The 23,545-nt window shown below is 50.1% G+C and overlaps 1 protein-coding gene across 1 annotated transcript in view; it reads right to left on the bottom strand.

Moving 5' to 3' along the window:
* The window catches only part of LOC145361531 (testis-specific serine kinase substrate-like), a 31,608-nt gene that overhangs the window by 2,793 nt on the left and 5,270 nt on the right, over nt 1-23,545 (bottom strand). The window contains exons 4-10 of the mRNA XM_080217352.1: nt 21,785-21,868; nt 19,648-19,719; nt 16,975-17,276; nt 13,608-13,802; nt 11,141-11,281; nt 8,421-8,570; nt 6,563-6,754 (exon numbers count right to left, since the gene is read on the bottom strand). Of these exons, the coding sequence (XP_080073478.1) occupies nt 6,563-6,754; nt 8,421-8,570; nt 11,141-11,281; nt 13,608-13,802; nt 16,975-17,276; nt 19,648-19,719; nt 21,785-21,868 (1,136 nt within the window). The remainder of the gene's footprint in view (nt 1-6,562; nt 6,755-8,420; nt 8,571-11,140; nt 11,282-13,607; nt 13,803-16,974; nt 17,277-19,647; nt 19,720-21,784; nt 21,869-23,545) is intronic.

Consider the following 23,545-nt stretch of genomic DNA (forward strand, 5'->3'; position numbering starts at 1 on the left):
CAACTCCTCAACTCGGTAACTCTGTAACACCGCAACTCCTCGACTCGGTAACTCTGTAACACCGCAACTCCTCAACTCGGTAACTCTGTAACACCGCAACTCCTCGACTCGGTAACTCTGTAACTCCGCAACTCCTCAACTCGGTAACTCTGTAACTCCGCAACTCCTCAACTCAGTAACTCTGTAACACCGCAACTCCTCAACTCGGTAACTCTGTAACACCGCAACTCCTCAAATCCGGAACTCTGCAACTCTGCAGATCTGTGACTCTGTAACTCTGTGGTTCTTTACAAGTCTAACAGAACTTCTCTACTTTTCAGTTAGATCTGTCCAGGCATGAATCTTAACGTTTAGTCGGCATTTTTAATGACCTCTCCCTTCCTCACTATTTCTAGAGATTTGCCAGCTCCAAGTTCTTGTCCACTCAACATTCCATCCAGACTGGGAAATGGATCACTGTTCAGTTCTGGACAATATGTTGCAGGAAGGATACATTGACCTTGGTTGGTGTACAGAGCAGATTTTGTTTTAATTCATTTATGGGACACGGTCAGGATTTATTGCCCATCCCTAGTTGTCTGAGGGCAGTTGAGAGTCAACCCATGGGTCTAAAATCACATGCAGGCCAGACCAAGTAAGGACAGCAGATTTCTTTCCCTAAAGGAACCAGATGTGTTTTTCTGACAATTAACAATGGTTTCATTGTGTCAGCAGATTCTTAATTCCAGATATTTTTTTCTCGAATTCAAATTCCACCATCTGCTATGGCGGGATTAGAATCCCAGTCCCTCAGAATTTACTTATTAGTGTCACAAGTCGGCTTACATTAACACTGCAATGAAGTTACTGTGAAAACCCCCTCGACACCACACTCTGGTGCCTGTTTGGGTACACTGAGGGAGAATTTAGCATGGCCAATGCATCTAACCAGCACATCTTTTGGAATGTAAAAGGAAACTGGAGCACCCGGAGGAAACCCACGCAGACACGGGGAGAATGTGCAAACTCCACACTGTCCCCTGAGGCCGGACTCGAACCCGGGTCCCTTTCATTTATTAGTGTCACAAGCAGCCTTGCAGTAACACATGAGGCTGGAATTGAAGTGGGGATCCCTGGCACTGTGAAGCAGCAATGCAAACCATTCTGCCACCTGGCATTAGCTGAGATTCTGTGCGGCCGTACTTTCTGACAAATAATCTGGAGTTTACTTTCTGGATAAGAATATTTGGGATTGAATTATGATGCTAATTGACTTCAAAGTCCAAGAACCTCACTTGCCCACAAGTTCACGCACAAATATTTATGTCTGAACGTTTCCAAGCCATTCAAGCTCAGTGCACCAAGTATGATCACATCGTTTGTTAGAGAAAAAAAATTCTAACTTGCAGAACAGATGCAAAACCTCAAAGATTAGCCCAATTTTTACAAAGGGAAAATATGAGTCAGTGGATTTGAGCACATCTTGGATTGTCTGTTAAGGTTACATCATCTTCAGCACCATTTTAAAAGACAGCAGGATTCCAGTTCTAGTCTTCTGTTAGATCATGGCTGACTTGTAAGCTGACAGGGATGTCATGGTGGTTAGCACTGCTGCCTCACAGTGCCAGGGACCCGGGTTCGATTCCAGGCCTCGGGTCACTGTCTGTGTGCAATGTGCACAATCTCCCCGGGTCTGCGTGGGTTTCCCCCCGGGTGCTCCGGTTTCCTCCCACAGTCCAAAGATGTGTAGGTTAGAGTGGATTGGCCATGCTAAATTGCCCCTTAGTGTCCAAAAATGTGTAGGTTAGGTGGAGTGGCCACACTAAATTGCCCCTTTGTGTCTAACGATGTGTAGATTAGGTGGATTGGCCATGCTAAATTGCCCCTTAGTGTCCAAAGATGTGCAGGTTAGGTGGATTGGCCATGCTAAATTGCCCCATAGTGTCCAAAGATGTGTAGGTTAGGTGGATTGGCCATGCTAAATTGCCCCTTAGTGTCCAAAGATGTGTAGGTTAGGTGGATTGGCCATGCTAAATTGCCCCTTAGTGTCCAAAGATGTGTAGGTTAGGTGGATTGGCCATGCTAAATTGCTCCTTAGTGTCCAAAGATGTGTAGGTTAGGTGGATTGGCCATGCTAAATTGCTCCTTAGTGTCCAAAGATGTGTAGGTTAGGTGGATTGGCCATGCTAAATTGCTCCTTAGTGTCCAAAGATGTGCAAGTTAGGTGGATTGGCCATGCTAAATTGCCCCTTAGTGTCTAACGATGCGCAGGTTAGGTGGATTGGCCATGCTAAATTGCCCCTTGGTGTCCAAAAATGTGCAGGTTTGGTGGAGTGGTCATGCTAAATTGCCCCTTAGCGTCAGGTGGATTAGCAATGGTCAGTGCAGGCTTGATGGGCCGAATAACCTCCTTCTGCACTGTAGGGATTCTATGATCTACGATTTACCCCCCCACCAGCCTCACTTTGGGTGCCGTATCTATTAATTCCCTTCCAAACCTGACTCCCACAAAGCCTGTCCATCATCTTCAAGGCACAATGTTCAAAGTTTATTTATTAGTGTCACATGTGGGCATACATTAACACTGCAAAGGGTGGCACGGTGGCTAGCACTGCTGCCTCAGGGACCCAGGTTCGATTCCCAGCTAGGGTCACTGTCTGTGAGGAGTTTGCAAGTTCTCCCCATGTCTGCGTGGGTTTCCTCCGGGAGCTCCAGTCTCTTCCCACAGTCTGAAAGTTACTGTGAAAATCCGCTAGTCACCACACTCATGCTCAGATACACTGAGGGAGAATTTAGCACATCCAATGCAGCAGGAGTGAGCTAGAATAGGGTTAGGGTTAGGGTTAGGGTTATGGATGAGTGAAGGTCCAACAATGCTCAAGGAGATTGTCACCATCCAGATCACAGCAGCCCAATTGGTGACATTCCCTCCGATGCAAAGTGGCAGCAGTGTGCACTGTTGTGATGATAATGAGGGGTATGTTTAAAATTCAGTTCTGTTTTACACGGTGCCAATTTGTCTGCACCAGGCAGTTCACATGCTGAGAACGCAGGCTAATGACTGAATTAAGCAAGGGGTGTGTTTGTGTTAATCTGAGTTAATGCATTCACGTTTATCTGGTTTTTTTTCCTGGGGTTTCAGAATAGGGTTTTGATTGGGCTGATTGACAGAGTCATGTGCTTAAGGGAAAGAGCTAGGTTTGCTGTTACTGCTGGGTTCTGAAAAAGGCAAGAGGCCACTCTCTCCCTCTGGAGGCTGCTGTTTGGCATCTGCTAGGAGAAATAGGCTTTTCTCTCTCTCTCTCTCTGTTTCTCTCTCTCTCTTTCTCTCTCCTGAGGTGCTGGCAACCTAAGTACGGACACGTAAGCCTCTGCATTGCTAATTGATTTTAAAGAGGAGTTTAAGTCTATAAGAGGAACATTGCTTCAATTGGAACTAAGAGATAGGTTAGCAGTTAAGTATTGTATCATCATGTTCAAATATTTGAATTAATAAAAGTAAGCAAATTCATTCATTTTTATTAATCAGTATTGTTAAATAAAGTTGGCTTTGATAAAAATTTCCTTGATTTGATTTATTATTGTCACAGGTATTGGGATACAATGAAAAGTATTGTTTCTTGCGTGCTATACAGGCAAAGCATACTGTTCATAGGGTGCATAGCGGAGAAGGAAAGGAGAGAGTGCAGAACATAGTGTTACAGTTATAGCTTTGATATAGAGAAAGGTCAACTTAAGGTGAGATAGGTCAATTCAAAGGTCTGATAGCAGCAGGGAAGAAGCTGTTCTTGAGTCGGTTGATACATAACCTCAGATATTTGTACCTTCTTCCCAATGGAATAAGGTGGAATAGAGAATATCCAGGATGTGGGGGGGGGGGGTCCTTATAATTATGTTGGCTGCTTTTCTGAAGCAGCAGGAAGTGTAGTCAGAGTCAATGGATGAGAGGCTGGTTTGTGTGATGGATTGGGCTACATTCACGGCCTTTTGTAGTTCCTTGCGGTCTTGGGCAGAGCCGGGGCCCATACCAAGCTGTGATACAACCAGAAGGGATGTTTTCGGAGAGTCGGTGCAGGCTCGATGGGCCAGTTGGCCTCCTTCTGCACTGTGGGGACTCTATGATTCAGGCGTGCACCGCAGGAGAACAGCAATCGCCGCTTTCCATAATCTAATACATTTACAGGTGTTAAAATTTGGGGTGAGGTTGAATGGGTAGCACACACACACGCGGCTAAACCACGAACGTCATGAGTTCCCCTCCCATTCCAGAGATTTGAGCACATCATCTCAGTGGACTTTCCCAGTGCAGTCCCGAGGGAGTGCCACTCGGTTAGTGATTCCACCACTTAGATGAGACAGATTCAGAAAGAATGTTCCCAGAACGTGGGATACATAAACTTGAGGATAAGGGGTAAAACTTTTAGGACTGAGATGAGGAGAAATTTCTTCACCCAGAGAGCGGTGAATGTGTGGAACTCATTCCCACAGAAAATAACTGAGGCTAAAACGTTGTGTGATTTCCAGAAGAAATTAGATATAGATCTTGGAGCTAAAGGCGCGGGGGGGAATGAGGGAATCAGGATATTGAATTTGATGATCAGCCATGATCAAAATGAATGGGGGAACAGTCTTGAAGGGCCGAACGGCCTCCCCCTGCTTCCAGTTTCTATGTTTCTGTGTAAAATTTCCAATGAGGCCGGGGAGGTTGTCCAAAATTTATCCACAACGCTAAGAATAGATGATTTGGGCATCATCACCTTGCTGTTTGTGGAGTCTTGCTGTGCACATATTGGCTGCTGTCCTTCCTACATTACAACAGAGTCCGCCCTTCACAGAGTATTGGTGCCAGATTGGGCAGCACGGTGGCACAGTGGTTCGCACTGCTGCCTCGCCGTCTGGGTGGGATTGCGGTCGGTACAGACTCGATGGGCCGAACGATCTCCTCCTGCACTGTAGGGATTCTACGATTCAATCTAAGAGTACGTTATTGTCTGTAAGGCACTTTGGGACAAGCTGAGGTCACGAAAGGTGTTATTTAAATGCAAACATCCTTATGTTATGACATTTACTGAAAGCGGAGGATTAAACGGCTTTTAGCTAATGAATAATGTCCACGCTGGGCCTCTCCCAGTGCTCCATCTTATATCATAAATCATCCTCGGTTGACGGTTCCCAAATCTTCTGGAATATTCCTCAGCGCTGTCTGTCTGATCTCCCCCCCACCCTCCCCACTTGCCTCCCAGGGAGTGTTTGCTGAAGCCTGGGCTGTTTGGCAGGAGTTCAGCGTTGAAACGAGTGCAGGAATGTGGAGAATTCCTCGGAAAGTTCTGGAAAAGCCTTCAGCAACAGAGGAGGGCGACGGGAGGTGGCGGGGGGGGGGGGGTGGGGATGGAGGGGTAGGGGGGGAGGGGGGGGGTGTTGCTGGGTGGCGAGGGGTGGGAGGGCACATTGGCACTCCAGATGGTCACAGTGTCTCACACACACACCCTACACTAAACACAATTCGAACCTTCCCAAGCCTAAAACTATTCGAATGATTTGTTCTTTCAAACTTGATTGTTTAAACTTCACCGATCAGATCGCGATCCAGCCTGAATTATACGGTCCGAGCAACTATAAGATCGCCAACTTGGATTGGCTACATCCCCGGAGAAGATCTCTCATCGTCTCTGACCCGGCCTCCTTCCCCCACCTCCCCCGCATCCCCCCCCCCCCCGCCCCACCCAATCCCCCCCCACCTCCCCCCACCTCCCCCAACCCCCAACCCATCTCCAACGTTTTTCCAATCAGATTTCTGAGGAATCCTATGAGACTTTTTCCTCACCATTTTGACCAGTGGTCGGGGCCTTCGGTCTGGGAGGGAAACCCGGACAATCCGGGATGAGCCTGAACAGATTTCCAGACGAGTTCTCCAACCCCACCAACAACGCGCTCTCCGGATAAAGACTTCCAAGTTGAGCCAGTTCCCTTCCCGATCCATCTTCCCATCCCCTGCTGGAACTTTCTGTCCATTTCCCGCTGTAATAACTCCACGGAGGAGAAAGGTCCCGTCACCAAGTCACTTTATTTGCACCATACAGCTGTACACAGCCAGCTCTCCAGTTGCTCCCTGCTGCATGGCAGGCCAGGGGCCTGACAGACCTGCTTTAAATAAGGAGCACGAGATTCCCAGATTTGACCATCAATGAGGAATCATCAGGCAGCTCTTTTGACACCAACCAAATAAACAAACTCACATTAACTTAGGGACAATGTAAAAGGAGCGGCTCCCAAAAAGGAACAAAAGAACAAAGATCAAAGAACAACCCGGCGCGGGAAACAGGCCCTTCGGCCCAACGAGCCGCCATTTTAAAGCATTTTCCTACACCTACCTGAATGGCTTCCTTCTGCACTGTAGGGATTCTATGACTCCTTAATGTCCCAATTTGGCGAGGTTAGATGGATCAGACGTGGTAAATGTGTGGGGTTATGGGCAGAGGGCCTGGGTATTATGCTCATCAGAGAGTCGTTGCAGACATGATGGGCTGAATGGCCTCTTCTATGACTTGAACCTGGGGCTCCTGACCAGAGGTAGGCACCTTACCCAATTCTCCTGGTGAATTGGAGAACTCTTTCAAAGAGATGGGGCTGAATGGCCTCCTTCTTTGCTGTATCCCCGGATGATTCTGTAGCTGATGTGAATGTGGTGGCTGGAGATACTAAGGGCTTGTTGTGGCGTTCTTCGACTGAGGTGGGCCCCAGGCTGCGATCGAACCTTTGCGAGGATGCATTGGCACTGGGGGGTAGAGTGAAGTTATCTTTTAGCTAGAGGCAGAGATAGAAAGCGGGCTGGAAACCTATCCCAGATTCCACAGTCCCCTTCTTGCCTTCAAACAACCTCACAGCCTCAAACAGACCATTGTCCGCAGCAAACTACCCAGCCTTCAGGAGAGCAGTGACCACAACACAGCCCTGCCACAGCAACCTCTGCAAGATCATCGACACGGGTGCCATTATCTCACGTGAGAACACCATCCACTAGGGATACGGTGGTACATACTCTTGCAACCCGGCCAGCGTTGTCTACCTGATACGCTGCAGGGTATCCCGAGGCATGGTACATCAGCGAGACCAGGCAGACTCTACAGCAACAGGTGAATGGACACCGTTCGACAATCAACGGGCAGGATGGGCATTCAGCCTTCGATCTTCGGGTAAGCATTCTCCAAGGCGGCCTTCAGGACACACGACAACGCAGAGTCGCTGAGCAGAAACTGATAGCCAAGTTCCGCACACATGAGGACGGCCTTAACCGGGAACTTGGGTTCATGTCACACTGTCTGTAACCCCCCACGACTTGCCTGGGTTTGCAAAATCTCACTGTCCTGGCTGGAGACAATTCACATCCCTTTAACCTGTGATTAACCCTCTCTCCACATGCGCTGCCTGTACCTGTAAAGACTTGGTTACCAGTAAAGACTCACATTCCAACCATTATCTTGTAATTGTGTCTTTGCCCATATATGCCCTGTTTGTGAATCTGATGAAGGAGCAGCGCTCCGAAAGCTCGTGATTCCAAATAAACCGGTTGGACTTTAACCTGGTGTTGTGAGACTTCGAACGAAAAAGCCAAGATATTAAATACGAGGGGGGTTCAGCATCCCTCCATCTTCAAAATGCTGGCACATAATTGTGGCACAGTGGGTTAGCACTGCTGCCTCACAGTGCCAGGGATCGGGGTTCGATTCCCGGCTTGGGTCACTGTCTGCGCAGTCTGCACATTCTCCCCATGTCTGTGTGGGTTTCCTCCGCGTGCTCCAGTTTCCTCCTACAGCTCAAAGATGTGTGGGTTAGATGGGTGGCACAGTGGGTTAGCGCTGCTGCCTCACAGTGCCAGGGATCTGGGTTTGATTATCAGCTTCGGTCACTGTCTGTGTGGAGTTTGCATGTTCTCCCCGTGTCTGCGTGGGTTTCCTCCGTGTGCTCCAGTTTCCTCCTACAGTTCAAAGATGTGTGGGTTAGATGGGTGGCACAGCAGGTTAGCACTGCTGCCTCACAGTGCCAGGGATCTGGGTTCGATTCCCGGCTTGGGTCACTGTCTGCGTGGAGTTTGCATGTTCTCCCCGTGTCTGCGTGGGTTTCCTCTGAGTGGTCTGGTTTCCTCCTACAGTCCAAAAGACGTGCTGGTTAGGGTGCATTGACCATGCTAACTTCTCCCTCAGTGTACCCAAACAGGCGCTGGAGTGTGGCGACTAGGGGGATTTTCACGGTAACTTCATTGCAGTGTTAATGTACGCCGAGTTGTGACACTGATAAATAAATAGAACGATCTGAGCCAGCCCTCCGGGGATTATCCCCGGGGAGTTTGGGGTCTATTTGATTTTTAATAAAATGAGGCCGATGTGAATGGGGAAGGAAAGTGTTTTTTTAATTTACATTTAAAAGCAGAGCAGCCTCTTCACTGCGTTATCATCTGATGCTTGCAGTTTCCACTGCACTCATTACAGGTAAAAGGATGGTGACATCTGCGAATGCTCTCCACCAATGGCAGCACAGCTTGGTCCACCATTTGCTGTAGGGCCTCATCGTCCTCCGATCTCTCGTTAATGCTTCTGGAACATTCAAAAGATGCAGTGTTAGGAAAACCTGTAACGTCGCTGCAAGGCAAGATTTCTACGGGGGATGGCATCTTAGAAATTCCAATAGGCCATTCAGGCCAGCCAGGGCCTGCTAGTTTATCTTGAAGATCAGGAGACCATTGTTAGAGATATCTATATACTGGCTGGTGTCTCTCAGTAACCCCCCCAAAGCCCCCGCTCACTCAGGGAGATATCTGTACACTGACTGGTGTCTCTCAGTCCCCCCTCTCTCTCAGGGAGATATCTGTACACTGACTGGTGTCTCTCAGTCCCCTCTCTCTCTCAGGGAGATATCTGTACACTGACTGGTGTCTCTCAGTCCCCTCTCTCTCTCAGGGAGATATCTGTACACTGACTGGTGTCTCTCAGTCCCCCCTCTCTCTCAGGGAGATATCTGTACACTGACTGGTGTCTCTCAGTCCCCCCTCTCTCTCAGGGAGATATCTGTACACTGACTGGTGTCTCTCAGTCCCCTCTCTCTCTCTCAGGGAAATATCTGTACACTGACTGGTGTCTCTCAGTCCCCTCTCTCTCTCTCAGGGAGATATCTGTACACTGACTGGTGTCTCTCAGTCCCCTCTCTCTCTCAGGGAGATATCTGTACACTGACTGGTGTCTCTCAGTCCCCCCTCTCTCTCAGGGAGATATCTGTACACTGACTGGTGTCTCTCAGTCCCCCCTCTCTCTCTCAGGGAGATATCTGTACACTGACTGGTGTCTCTCAGTCCCCTCTCTCTCTCAGGGAGATCTCTATACACTGACTGGTGTCTCTCAGTCCCCTCTCTCTCTCTCTCAGGGAGATATCTGTACACTGACTGGAGTCTCTCAGTCCCCTCTCTCTCTCAGGGAGATCTCTATACACTGACCAGAACTCCTCATTTTCTCTCTCTCTCTGACGGTATCTGACTGCAATCCCTTTGTTTATTTCGGGGAGATGTTTGTACGTCAACTGTTCTCTCGCAGGGAGGGCAGTTTTTGTGGAGAGAATCTAAATTGGACATTCCTGTCTCCCGGTGTACACCCCCTGGCATTCCATGTGGCTGTAAACCTCGTGATGAGCTGCAGTTATCAGGTAGCAGGTTGCAGCAAGAACAGGAGGCTGGTTTATAAAAATTCCAATCTCTAAATCCGGAACAGTGACGGACTGACCCCCATCACACACACCGAGCTCAGTGCAATCAGACAGAGGATCCTGCCAAACACTGCCTCAGCTAAAACTTACACAGGGAGCGAGAGAGAAAGTGTGTCCATGTGTGTGTGTGAGAGAGAGAGAGAGATAAATATAGAGAGATAGATAGAACGTGTATGTGTGAGAGAGAGATTGATAGAGAGAGAGAATGTGTGTGTGTGTGTGTGTGAGACAGGGAGACAGATATGGAGAAATTGATAGATAGAATGTGTGTGTGTGTGTGTGAGAGAGAGAGAAATAGAGAGAATATGTTTGTGTATGTGAGAGCGAGATCGAGAGATAGATAGAATGTGTGTGTGTGAGAGGGAGATAGATAGATAGATAGATAGCAATAGAGAAGAAATGTATGTGTATGAGAAGGAGATAGATAGAGAGAGCGAGATAGATAGATAGGTAGATAGATAGAATGTGTGTGTGTGTAAGAGATGGAGAGAGAGAGAGATAGAGAGAGAATGTGTATGTGTGAGAGGGAGAGAGAAAGAAATGTGTGAGGGAGGTAGGGAGGGGGATGTGAGGGGGAAAAGATAGAGAGAGTGAGAAAAAGAGAGGGAGAAGAATGAGAGAGATAGAGTGAGAGAGAGGGAAAGAGTGGGAGTGAGATAGAGAGAGATAGAGAGTGAGAGAGAAGGAGAGAGATAGAGAGGGAGAGAGTGGGGAGTGAGCAAGCAAGACGGGGGGGGCAGTGAGAAGGGTAGAGAGAGAGAGAGAGGAGGGGAGAGTGAGAGGCTGAGAGAGAGTTAGAGAGTGTGAGAGAGAGAGGGAGAGAGTAAGAGAAAGAGACAGAGGGAGTGAGAGAGAGACAGAGGGAGAGAAAGTAAGCAGGATGAGAGAGAGAGGGAGAGAGAGGGAGTGAGGGCGTGATAGAGGGAATGAGAAAGAGAGAGACAGAGGGAGAGAGAGAAAGAGGAGGAGCTATAAAACTCATTGCCCAGTTGGGTGATGCCTGATTGTCGACCTGTTTCCCCCATTTTCAGCATTTTTATATAAATGTTCAAGGAAAACGATAAGGCTGATTTGATGTCCTGACGATTTATCCCTAGGGTCACAGACACAGCCGTGTCCCGGGAGATCAACCCCCAAAAACCCCAGGGTCAATCCCAGGTGAGTCAGTGACCCGAATGTTTGCCTGAGCCTGTGTTAAGGTGGTGGCGAGGGGGGGAGGGTGAAATTAGGTGTCAGAACCGGAATGTGGCACCGCATCATCTCCGGCCTCTTCAAACCAGACTTGTTGTTGGTTTTAGGATCGTTCCCAAGGAACACAGCCTGGGACCAGCCCCTCCCAGCGGTGGGAATCTCCAGACAGGCGATTACGAGGGGCACAACATTCATTTGTAATTAGTTCTGATTCACCAACCTTAAGTATTTTTCCTCAATGCTCTGCTGGGTCATCCGCCTTTCCAGAAGCTTCTGAATATTCTCAATCAATGGCTTGATGTGGCCCAAATTGTGAACGTTCTCTTGGATCTGATCAAAGGCTGAGAACATCCTCTTTGATCTAACAGCAGGGAGAGACGGAAAGGGAGACAATTCTGAGCTGAGCTGCCGTCTTAACTCCAGCATCAACTTCTATCAAATTCACTGACTTTCTCTCTTTGTGGTTAAGATTTATTTATTAGCCACAAGTAAGACTTACACTAACACTGCAATGAAGTTATTGTGAAATTCCCCTAGCCGCCACCTGTTCAGGTGCACCCAACCCGCACTCCTTTTGGACTGCGGGAGGAAACCCACGCAGACACGGGGAGAACATGCAGACTCTGCAAAGACAGTGACCGCAGCCGGGAATCGAACCCGGGTCCCTGGCGCTGCGAGGCAGCAGTGCTAACCCACTGTGCCACCTCCTTTATAAACAATCTGTGTGCAGAAAAGACTCACTAGGATGCTACCGGGACTTGATGGTTAGAGTTAGAGGCTGGATAGATTGGGACTTTTTTTCTCTGGAACGTGGAGGGCTTAGGGGTGATCTTATGGAGGTGTGTAAAACAATGAGGGGCATAGATCAGCTAGATGGTCAATATCTTTTCCCAAAGGTAGGGGAGTCTAAAACTAGAGGGCATTGGTTTAAGGTGAGAGGGGAGAGATACAAAAGGGTCCAGAGGGGCAATTTGTTCACACAGAGGGTGGTGAGTGTCTGGAACAAGGTGCCCAGAGGTGGTAGTAGTAGAGACGGGTACAATTTTGTCTGGCAATTGCATGGGTAAGGTGGGTACAGAGGGATATGGGCTGAATGTGGGCAATTGGGATTAGCTTAGTGGTTAGAACAAGGCATGGCATGAATAAAATGGGCCGAGGGCCTGTTTCCGTGCTGTAAACCTCTGTGACTCTGGGACCCGGTTTTACTATTGTGTTGCGCCTATTTTCGAGCGTGGAAACTTGGTAAAGTTGGGCGTGAGGCGAATAACGCGATCCGCGCCCGTCTCTGCACCGGTTCCCCCTTTTACCAAGGCCCGAAAATGGCCGTGATTCGGGACTGCGCCCGAAACAGGCGCGGCGACCATTTAATTGCGTTTGCGCGCATTTAAATTGACTTCACGGGCTGCCGGCCTAACCTTACCGTTACCTCCCCCCCACTTCACCACCGCGTTCGTCCATTCGGAATCGGGGTGGAACAGGCACGCTCCATTAAAAGTCTGATTCGGGAGCTCCAGTTAATGAGGAGGGAAGTACCGAGTGACCCACGGCTCTCTGCTTGAGACCGGTGGCGGGGAGGGTGGGGGCTGGTGTGTGTGGGGGTGGGTGGTGGAGGCAGGTATGTGTGGGGGGTGGAAATTGGGTCCGACAGCTCGCCGCTTGAGATCAGTGGGGCTGGCAAGAGAGGGAGGGGCCTGCGATCGGTCTGGGTGGCAGAGGAGTTGGGGGGGGGGTGGAATAAGTTGGGGGTCATTAAGTTGTGGGGGTGGGGCAATGTCTGTGGGGGCCGGGGTTGGGGGGGGGGGAGGCATTATCCAGCCTGGGAGCGATGTGGCGGGGGAGACTCATTCTATCATCTCTTTTTCTGCGCGTGCGCAGTTGCGGGCTCCGATCGGAGCTGCAGGCTTTCGGGTGCGTTGAGCCCCGTCCACAGGCTTGGGCAGCGCGATTCGGAATGGCTGATACTTTATCAGAGCGGAGTGCGTATGGAGGCACCTGAAAACGGGTCTAAAAGTCGGGTCTGAAACCCAGTTTCAAGTCCGTCCAGCGCTAAGAATCAAAATGGCAAAATCGGGCCCTTTAATTTGCAAGAGGAAAGACAGCAAGGTTCAACATCTGGACTAGCAAAGTGACGAGAAGGAAAGTTGTTAATTCTGGTGTGCTGGAACTGGGAGCCGTTATTCCACTGCTATTTAGTGGAATACGGCATTACTTTCAGAGATGGAGCAAGGACGAACATAAGAAATAGGAGCAGGAGTAGGCCATCCGGCCCTTCGAGCCTGCCCCGCCATTCAATAAGATCATGGCTGATCTGTCGTGGCTCAGTTCCACTTTCCCGCCCTCTCCCCATAACCCTTAATCCCCTCTCTTATCAAAAACCCATCAACCCGCTTCTTAAAAATATTTAGCGAGGCAGCCTCCACCACTTCAACGGGCAGAGAATTCCAGAGATTCACCACCCTTTGAGTGAAGAAGTTCCTCCTCAACTCCGTTCTAAACCGCCCCCCTTTATCTTGAGGCTGTGCCCCCTAGTCCTACTGTCCTTTCTGAGCGGGAAGAGTCTCTCCACCTCTATCCTATCCATCCCATTCATCATCTTATACGTCTCAATGAGATCTCCCCTCATTCTTCTAAACTCTAACGAGTACAAGCCCAGTTTATTCAGCCTCTCCAAGGTAGAGGGAACTCACGTATTGGCAATATTGTCCACTTCTCTTTTCAGCTCCTGAATCATGTGTGTGGTGCGTTGATGTTCTCTCTGGGTTCGCTCCCACTGACGGCTGAAGGCTTCAAATTTCCCATCAAACTGGTTCAGCATCTTCAGCCTGTCTTGCCGATGGGCGGTTTGGCGTTGGTATTTCCCCACCACATTATCCAGGCTATCCCTGCGCCCAAACAGAGGGAGAGAGATGGGTTCTTCGTCGACGGACAGAGAGGTTCGCGATTGGTAAGGGGATCGAAGGTTATGGGGAAAAGGCGGCACAGTGGGGGTTAGCACTGCTGCCTCACAGCGCCAGGGATCCGGGTTCGATCGGGTCACTCTCTGTGTGGAGTCTGCACGTCCTCCCCATGTCTGCGTGGGTTTCCTCCGGGTGCTCCTGTTTCCTCCCACAGTCGGAAGGTGTGTGGGTTACGTGGAATGGCCGTGCTAAATTGACCCTTAGTGTCGGGGGATTAGCTAGGGTAAATACATGGGGTTATGGGGATAGGTCTTGGGTGGGATTGCGGTAGGTGCAGACTTGATGGGCCAAGTGGCCTCCTTTTGCACTATAGGGATTCTACGATGCTATGAGAATGGGGTTGAGAAACTTACTAGCTGTAAGGAATGGCAGAACAGACTTGATGGGCCGAATGGTCTAATTTTGCTTCTATATCTTATGGCCTTAAAGTTTATTATTAGTGTCACAAGTAGGCTTACATTAACACTGCAATGAAGTTACAGTGAAAATCCCCTAGTCGCCACATCGGCGCCTGTTTGGGTACACTGAGGGAGAATTAACATGGCCAATCTACTTAACCAGTACGTCCTGCGGACTGTGGGAGGAAACTGGAGCACCCAGAGGAAACCCACGCAGACACGGGGAGAATGTGCAGACTCCACACGGACAGTGACCCGATCCGGGAATCGAACCCAGGTCCCTGACGCTGTGAAGCAGCAGTGCTAACCACTGTGCCACCGTGCCACCCTATGGCCTTACGAATAGGGCTGCAGGGGTAATTATTCTAAAGGAGAGTTTAGCTGAATAGTTACCCCACTGGGAATCGAAACTTCAGGTACAGCCATTCCCATTCTTCAAAGCTTTCCAAACCATTCCGACTTCAGGATTCAGGCAATGACCATCACCAATAAGAGACACTCTAACCACTGCCCCTTGGCATTCAATGGTGTAAATCTCACTGAGTCCCCCATAGATCATAAATCATAGAACCCTACAGTGCAGAAAGAGGCCCTTCGGCCCATCGAGTCTGCACTGAACACAATCCCACCCAGGCCCTACCCCCTAACCCCATATATTATACCCACTAATCCCTCTAACCTACACATCCCTGGACACCAAGGGGCAATTTCTTAGCATGGTCAATCAACCTAACCCACACATCTTTGGACTGTGGGAGGAAACTGGAGCACCCGGAGGAAACCCACACAGACACGAGGAGAATGTGCAAACTCCACACAGACAGTGACCCGAGCTGGGAATCGAACCCAGGACCCTGGAGCTGTGAGGCAGCAGTGCTAACCACTGTGCTACCGTGCCCACTGTCAACATTGACCAGAACCTCAACTGGATTCATCACATTGGCTACAAGAGTGGGTCAGAGGCTGGGAATACTGCGGAGAGTAACTCACCTCCTGACTTCCCAAAGCCTGTCCACCAACCACAAGGCACAAGTCAGGAGTGTGATGGGATACTCCCCACTTTCCTGGATGGGTGCAGCTCCTACAACACTCAAGAAACTCAACACCATCCAGGATAAAGCAGCCCCGCTCGTTGGCACCACATCCACAAACACCCACCCCCTCCACCACCGATGCTCAGTAGCAGCAGTGTGTACTATCTACAAGATGCACTGCAGCAACTCACCAAAGATCCTTAGACAGCACCTTCCAAACCCATCACCACTCCATCTAGAAGGACAAGGGCAGCAGATACATGGGAACACCCACCCCCTGCAAGTTCCCCTCCAAACCCACAACCATCCTGACTGGAAATTTCATCCCTTCACAGTCGCTGGGTCAAAATCCTGGAATTCCCTCCCTAACAGCATTGTGGGTCAACCCACAGCACAGGGACTGCAGCGATTCAAGTTGGCAGCTCACCGCCACCTTCTCAAGGGGCAACTAGGGATGGGCAATAAATGTTGGCCCAGCCAGCTACACCCATGTCCCACAAATGAATAAAATGAGAGGCCTCCCTCACACACACTCCCAACGCAGGCCTCCCTCACACACACTCCCAACACAGGCCTCCTTTGCACACACTTCCAACACAGGCCTCCTTTGCACACACTTCCAACACAGGCCTCCCTCACACACACTCCCAACACAGGCCTCCTTTGCACACACTTCCAACACAGGCCTCCTTTGCACACACTTCCAACACAGGCCTCCCTCACACACACTCCCAACACAGGCCTCCTTTGCACACACTTCCAACACAGGCCTCACTCACATACACTCCCAACACAGGCCTCCTTTGCACACACTTCCAACACAGGCCTCACTCACACACACTCCCAACACAGGCCTCCTTTGCACACACTTCCAACACAGGCCTCACTCACATACACTCCCAACACAGGCCTCCTATACATATATTCCCAACACAGTCCACCTTCACACGCACTCCCAACACAGGCCTCCCTCACACACACTCCCAACACAGGCCTCACTCACATACACTCCCAACACAGGCCTCCTATACATATATTCCCAACACAGGCCACCTTCACACGCACTCCCAACACAGGCCTCCCTCACACACACTCCCAACACAGGCCTCACTCACATACACTCCCAACACAGGCCTCACTCACATACACTCCCAACACAGGCCTCCTATACATATATTCCCAACACAGGCCACCTTCACACGCACTCCCAACACAGGCCTCCCTCATACACACTCCCAGCACACTTCCTCACATGCTCCTAACCCAGGCCTCACTCACACACTCCATGTCCCAAGAGTCTCTCAGAACAAGCCTCCCTCAAACATGCAAGGTATAGGCCTGCTTTGCAGTCTCTCTTTAACCAAGCCTGTTAATCAGATCGATTGTCCATTTTATATCTCAGAGCAGTGCAGTGTTGACCCTGTTTCTAAGTGTGCAACAGGTAGGTGTATTTACAATGCTTTAAAATATCTGTATTATCAGAGAATATCCATACTCATGCTGCAGTAGCTTCTATGATGTTGGTTTTACTTTGCTCTGAGTCCACACCCTAGTTAACTTTACTCCGAGTCCACACCCAGGTTTCAGGCACAGTGAGCATCGATCATACCAGATTCACATAATCAAACACAGAACAATCAAACCATTGAACACGTCAAGACCTACCTCACACTCTGCAGCATAATTGGTGAGATATTTGGCTCTTTCTCCCTGAGATTGGATGAGGTACCAGGCAAATTACTTTTTTCCTTTATTTCGTTTAACTGTGATGTAAGGACCTGTCTCAAGTCACTCATTGACCGTGTGATCTGTTCCAATATTTGCAGTGGGGGGTTGCCTGGGCCAAATTGTCTTCCAACTTTCCTCTCAGATGTTCCAGCCAGCCTGTCCTCTGACTCTTTCCTCAGGTTGTCACGCCATTGCATGTTGTCCTTCTTAATCTTCTGGCACAGATTCTTTAGTTTCTCCTAAGATAGAGGATGATTATTTTATTTTTGATAATATTTACAGTGACAGCTATATGTCTGTAAAAAGCCATGTGGCAACCCCTCCCCTCTCTGTTAAAAACAAAGGAAATAATAGCGGGGGTAGGCCCATTTTCCCCCAGCACAGGCCTCCCTGACAGACGTCCCCAACACAGGCCTCCCTGACAGACGTCCCCAACACAGGCCTCCCTGACACACGTCCCCAACACAGGCCTCCCTGACACACGTCCCCAACACAGGCCTCCCTGACACACGTCCCCAACACAGGCCTCCCTGACACACGTCCCCAACACAGGCCTCCCTGACACACGTCCCCAACACAGGCCTCCCTGACACACGTCCCCAACACAGGCCTCCCTGACACACGTCCCCAACACAGGCCTCCCTGACACACATCCCCAGCACAGGCCTCCCTCACACACATTCCCAACACAGGCCTCCCTGACACACGTCCCCAACACAGGCCTCCCTCACACACACATCCCCAGCACAGGCCTCCCTCACACACATCCCCAACACAGGCCTCCCTGACACACATCCCCAACACAGGCCTCCCTCACACACATCCCCAGCACAGGCCTCCCTGACACACATCCCCAACACAGGCCTCCCTCACACACATTCCCAACACAGGCTTCCCTCACACACACTCCCAACACAGGCCTCCCTCACACACATTCCCAACACAGGCTTCCCTCACACACACTCCCAACACAGGCTTCCCTCACACACATTCCCAACACAGGCCTCCCTGACACACGTCCCCAACACAGGCCTCCCTGACACACATTCCCAACACAGGCCTCCCTGACACACATCCCCAGCACAGGCCTCCCTGACACACGTCCCCAACACAGGCCTCCCTCACACACCCTCCCAACACAGGCCTCCCTCACACATACTCCCAACACAGGCCTCCCTCACACACACTCCCAACACAGGCCTCCCTCACACACGTCCCCAACACAGGCCTCCCTCACACACACTCCCAACACAGGCCTCCCTCACACACACTCCCAACACAGGCCTCCCTCACACACACTCCCAACACAGGCCTCCCTCACACACATTCCCAACACAGGCCTCCCTCACACACACTCCCAACACAGGCCTCCCTCACACACATTCCCAACACAGGCCTCACTCACACACACTCCCAACACAGGCCTCCCTCACACACATTCCCAACACAGGCCTCACTCACACACACTCCCAACACAGGCCTCCCTCACACACACTCCCAACACAGGCCTCCCTCACACATACTCCCAACACAGGCCTCCCTCACACACACTCCCAACACAGGCCTCCCTCACACACACTCCCAACACAGGCCTCCCTCACACACATTCCCAACACAGGCCTCCCTCACACACATTCCCAACACAGGCCCTTCTCACATGGCACTGCGCTCAGGACATTGGGCAGTGTCAAGAAGGTGGGACATATAGGGGAGTGGGGCTTACTGGGGGTGGAGCTTAGGGGGCAATCAGTGGGGGTGGGGATGGAAGATCCCACTGCAAGGGGATCGATGGGGGCAGAAGGGAGGCCAGAGATCGGTGGGAGGGCTCCACCAAGGGCAGCCTGCCTGCAAGTGAAGGTCAGCCAGGGGTTTTGTCTGCGGGGGGGGGCTAATCTGCCTACAAGGTGGGGCTGGGGGGGGGGGGTCAGCTGGGGGTTTCTGCCTGCAGGAGGGGGTCTGTCTGCAGCGGGGGGGGGGATCAGACAGGGAGGTCTGTGGGGGGATCGGATGGGTCGGGGCCTGGGGTGGGGATCGCGGCTGGCCTGGGAATGGTCATGGGGGCTGTGTTGGGTTTGAGGAGGCAACACTGCGGGGATCCTGGATAGGCCGGTAATCAATCTGGCCTGGAAACAGTTTGGGGCCACTCGCAGTTGCACAGACCTGGTGGTTTCACCCTGATGTGGAGGTGCCGGTGTCGGACCGGGGTAAACACAGTAAGAAGCCTCACAACACCAGGTTAAAGTCCAACAAGTTTAACAAGAGACCAGAACTCTCCACTCACCTGACGAAGGGGCAAACCCTGAAAGCTTGTGGGTTTACTATCAAATAAACCTGCTGGACTTTAACCTGGTGTTGTGAGGCCTGGTTTTACACTGTCCAGTGTAAGTAGGCCCCAACTCCCTGTAACCTAGTGATATTCACACTGGTGTTCTCTGCTCTACGCAGAGTGTGGGAGATTCTCCTCTGAACTCCTGCTCTAAAACCAACGTGAATTAATCCAATTTTCCACGATTTAATACTTTGTTTGGGAGCGTCGCCCCCTCCCCCCCCATCCCCCAGTACATTTACAGATCGGACATCTCTGTATCTCAGCGTGTTCTCATCACCTACTTCAACAGCCAAAGGCCTCTGTTGCAAGGCGTCTTTCTCTACTTCCATCGGGGGCTTCTGTTTGTAGTTTTCCTGGTGACAAAATCAAGAACGGGTTAGGCAACCGATCAAACGTTCGGCTAACCGGCTCGACAAGGCAGCCAGCTGACAATTCAACCCAGCTAGGCCCATTATCTCCAACGTCCTGTTAGTTAAATGGTGCAACATGACCCCGTAATGTTACCCGTAAAACCAGCAATCTCACCCAGTCCCCGAGTGGTGTGGAGTTTGAGTGTTGCTGGAAAGATAGCCACGTTGGCAAAACTGCACTCGTCAGGACAAATGCAGGAATGCCAAATTTCAAAGGGTCGCTGCAACTTGTATCCCAGGAGAAAGGGGTGCTGATTGGTTGGCAGGTCGACTGCGGTGATGTCATCACAGAGCCATGTAAATACAAGCTGTTCCTGTTAACGGAATGTGCCAATTATTGGGGCGGCGCAGTGGTTAACACAGCCGCCTCGCAGCGCCAGGGACCCAGGTTCAATTCCCGGCTTGGGGTCAATCTCTGTGCAGAGTCTGTACATTCTCCCTGTATCTGTGTGGGTCTCCTCCGGGTGCTCCGGTTTCCTCCCACAGTCCAAAGATGTGCAGGTTAAGTGCATTGGCCGTGCTAAATTCTCCCTCAGTGTACCCAAACAGGCGCCAGAGTGTGGCGACTAGGGGGATTTTCACAGTAACTTCATTGTAGTGTTAATGTAAGCCTTACTTGTGACTAATAAATAAACATAAATGCATTAATTCCCTTTTGAGACTCCCAGGATCTTCTCTGAGGCTGAATGACAGGAAACTTGGAGGAGGGTTGATTTGTTAAAGATTAGAAGACCGGGCACTGGAATGTGAAGAGTAGGGGGTTTTCGCAGTAACTTCATTGCAGTGTTAAACCTACTTGTGACACTAAAATCAGAGAATCCCTACAGTGCAGCAGGGGACCATTTGGCCCTTCGAGTCTGCACCAATGCTCTGATAGAACACCTTACCCAGGTTCCATCCCTGTAACCCCACATATTTACCCTGCTAATTCCCCTAGACTATACATCTTTGGACACTAAGGGGCAATTTAGCATGGCTAATCCACCTAACACGCACATCTTTGGACACTAAGGGGCAATTTAGCATGGCCAATCCCCCTAACCTACACATCTTTGGACACTGGGGGCAATTTAGCATGGCCAATCCACCTAACCTACACATCTTTGGACACTAGGGGCAATTTAGCATGGCCAATCCACCTAACCTGAACATCTTTGGACACTAAGGGACAATTTAGCCTGGCCAATCCACCTAACCTGCACATCTTTGGACACTAAGGCGCAATTTAGCATGGCCAATCCACCTAACCTGAACATCTTTGGACACTAGGGGCAATTTAGCATGGCCAATCCACCTAACCTGAACATCTTTGGACACTAAGGGACAATTTAGCCTGGCCAATCCACCTAACCTGCACATCTTTGGACACTAAGGGGCAATTTAGCATGGCCAATCCACCTAACCTGAACATCTTTGGACACTAGGGGCAATTTAGCATGGCCAATCCACCTAACCTGAACATCTTTGGACACTAAGGGACAATTTAGCATGGCCAATCCACCTAACCTACACATCTTTGGACACTAGGGGCAATTTAGCATGGCCAATCCACCTAACCTGAACATCTTTGGACACTAAGGGACAATTTAGCATGGCCAATCCACCTAACCTGCACATCTTTGGACACTAAGGGGCAATTTAGCATGGCCAATCCACCTAACCTGCACATCTTTGGACACTAAGGGGCAATTTAGCATGGCCAATGCTCCTAATCTGCTCATCTTGGGACACTAAGGGGCAATTTAGTGTGGCTAATCTATCTAACCTACACAACTGGATACTGAGGGGAAATTTAGCATGGCCAATTCTCCAAACTAATAATAAAGAAATAAATTTCAGGGTAAAGATGCAATTTATCACATTTGTAAAAACAACAGGCCTGGATTTGCCGCAGAGCCACACTTTGAAAGCATTTCATTGGCAATAAAAGCGCTTTGGGATGTCCTGAGGTTGTGACAGGTGCTATATAAATGCATGTCCTTTTTACTTGCTAGCTGCATGACTGTACCTCCAGGAATAACGAGTTAGACAGGATGGTTCTTCTATCACACTCCAGCTTGGTCAATAACTTCTCCAGCTTCCTGTGTTTCCCCTGTGGACAACAATCAGACGACAAGTTAATGAACTGTCAGCATGGCACAGTGGCACAGTGGTTAGCACTGCTTTACAGCGCCAGGGACCTGGGTTCGAATCCTGGCTCGGGTCACTCACTGTCTGTGTGGAGTCTGTGTGTTCTCCCCGTGTCTGTGTGGGTTTCCTCCGGGTGCTCCGGTTTCCTCCCACACGCCAAAGATGTGCAGGTAAGATAGATTGGCAATGCTAAATTACCCCTTAGTGTCCCAAGATGTGCAGGTTAGGGGAATTAGCGGGGTAAATACCTGGGGTTATGGGGAACAGGACTTTGTGGGATTGCCTCTTAGTGTCAGGGGAATTACACAGGGTTATAAGAATAGGGCCTGGGTGGGATTGCTGTCGGTGCAAGTGCGATGGGCAGAATGGCCTCTTTCTGCAGTGTAGAGATTGTATGAATCTATGAAACAGAAGGCCTTTCTCTAACCTGTCAAACACATTCATAATCTGGAAGAGCTCAGTCCTCAGCCTTCACACTTTTATTCATGCAAGGGATGTGGGTGTCATTGGCTGGGCCAGCATTTATTGCCCACCCCTAATTGCCCCTTGAGAAGTGAGCTGCCTTCTTGAACCGCTGCAGTTCATGTGGTGTAGGTACACCCGCAGTGCTGTTCGGGAGGGATTTTCCAGATTTCTCCCCCAGCCACTGCAAAGGAACGACTGATATATTCCCAAGTCAGGATGGTGAGCGGCTTGGAGGGGAAATTGCGAGTGCTGGTGTTCCCGTGTATCTGCTGTCCTTGTCTTTCTCCTTTCTAAGGAGAGTGACCCAAGTCTGTTCTATTGGTCCTGATGCTTTAATACCAGTGCTGCTCCCATCGTTACACTCTTGTTTTAGTGCACCCTTTCCAACACCTCTTTAAAAAAAACTCTGGAAGTAAGAATCGACTGATGACCATGAAACCATTGTTGGAAAAATCCACCTGGTTCACTAATGCCCTCTAGGGAAGGAAATCTGCCGTCCTTACCCCGGTCTGGCCTACATGTGAGTCCAGAGCCACAGCGATGTGGTTGACTCTCAACTGCCCTCGGATAACTAGGGATGGGCAATAAATACTGGCCCAGCCAGCAACACCCGTGTACAATGAATGAATAAAAAAACTTCTGTTTTGTAATATCCAGATATAATCTGAGCAGAGTATCATAGAATCCCTACAGTGCAGAAAGAGGCCCTTTGACCCATCAAACCTGCACTGACCATAATCTCACTCAGGCTCCATCCCTGTAACCAATGTATGTACCTTACTAATTCCCCTGACACTAAAGGGACAATTTACCATGGCCAATCCACCTAACCTGCACATCTTTGAACACTAAGGGGCAATTTAGCATGGCCAATCCACCTAACCTGCACATCTTTGGACACTAAGGGACAATTTAGCATGGCCAATCCACCTAACCTGTACAGTGGTTAGCACTGCTGCCTCACAGCGTCAGGGATCTGTGTTCGATTCCCGGCTTGGGTCACTGTCTGTGCGGAGTCTGCACATTCTCCCTGTGTCTGCGTGGGTTTCTCCCGGGTGCTCCGGTTTCTTCCCACAGTCTGAAAGACGTGCTGGTTTGGTGCATTGGCCGTGCTAAATTCTCCCTCAGTGTAACCGAACAGGCATCAGACTGTGGCGACTAGGGGATTTTCACG

Source organism: Carcharhinus amblyrhynchos, chromosome 35 (assembly GCF_965287045.1).
Source record: "Carcharhinus amblyrhynchos chromosome 35, sCarAmb.v2.hapA, whole genome shotgun sequence".
NCBI classification, from domain to species: Eukaryota; Metazoa; Chordata; class Chondrichthyes; order Carcharhiniformes; family Carcharhinidae; genus Carcharhinus; species Carcharhinus amblyrhynchos.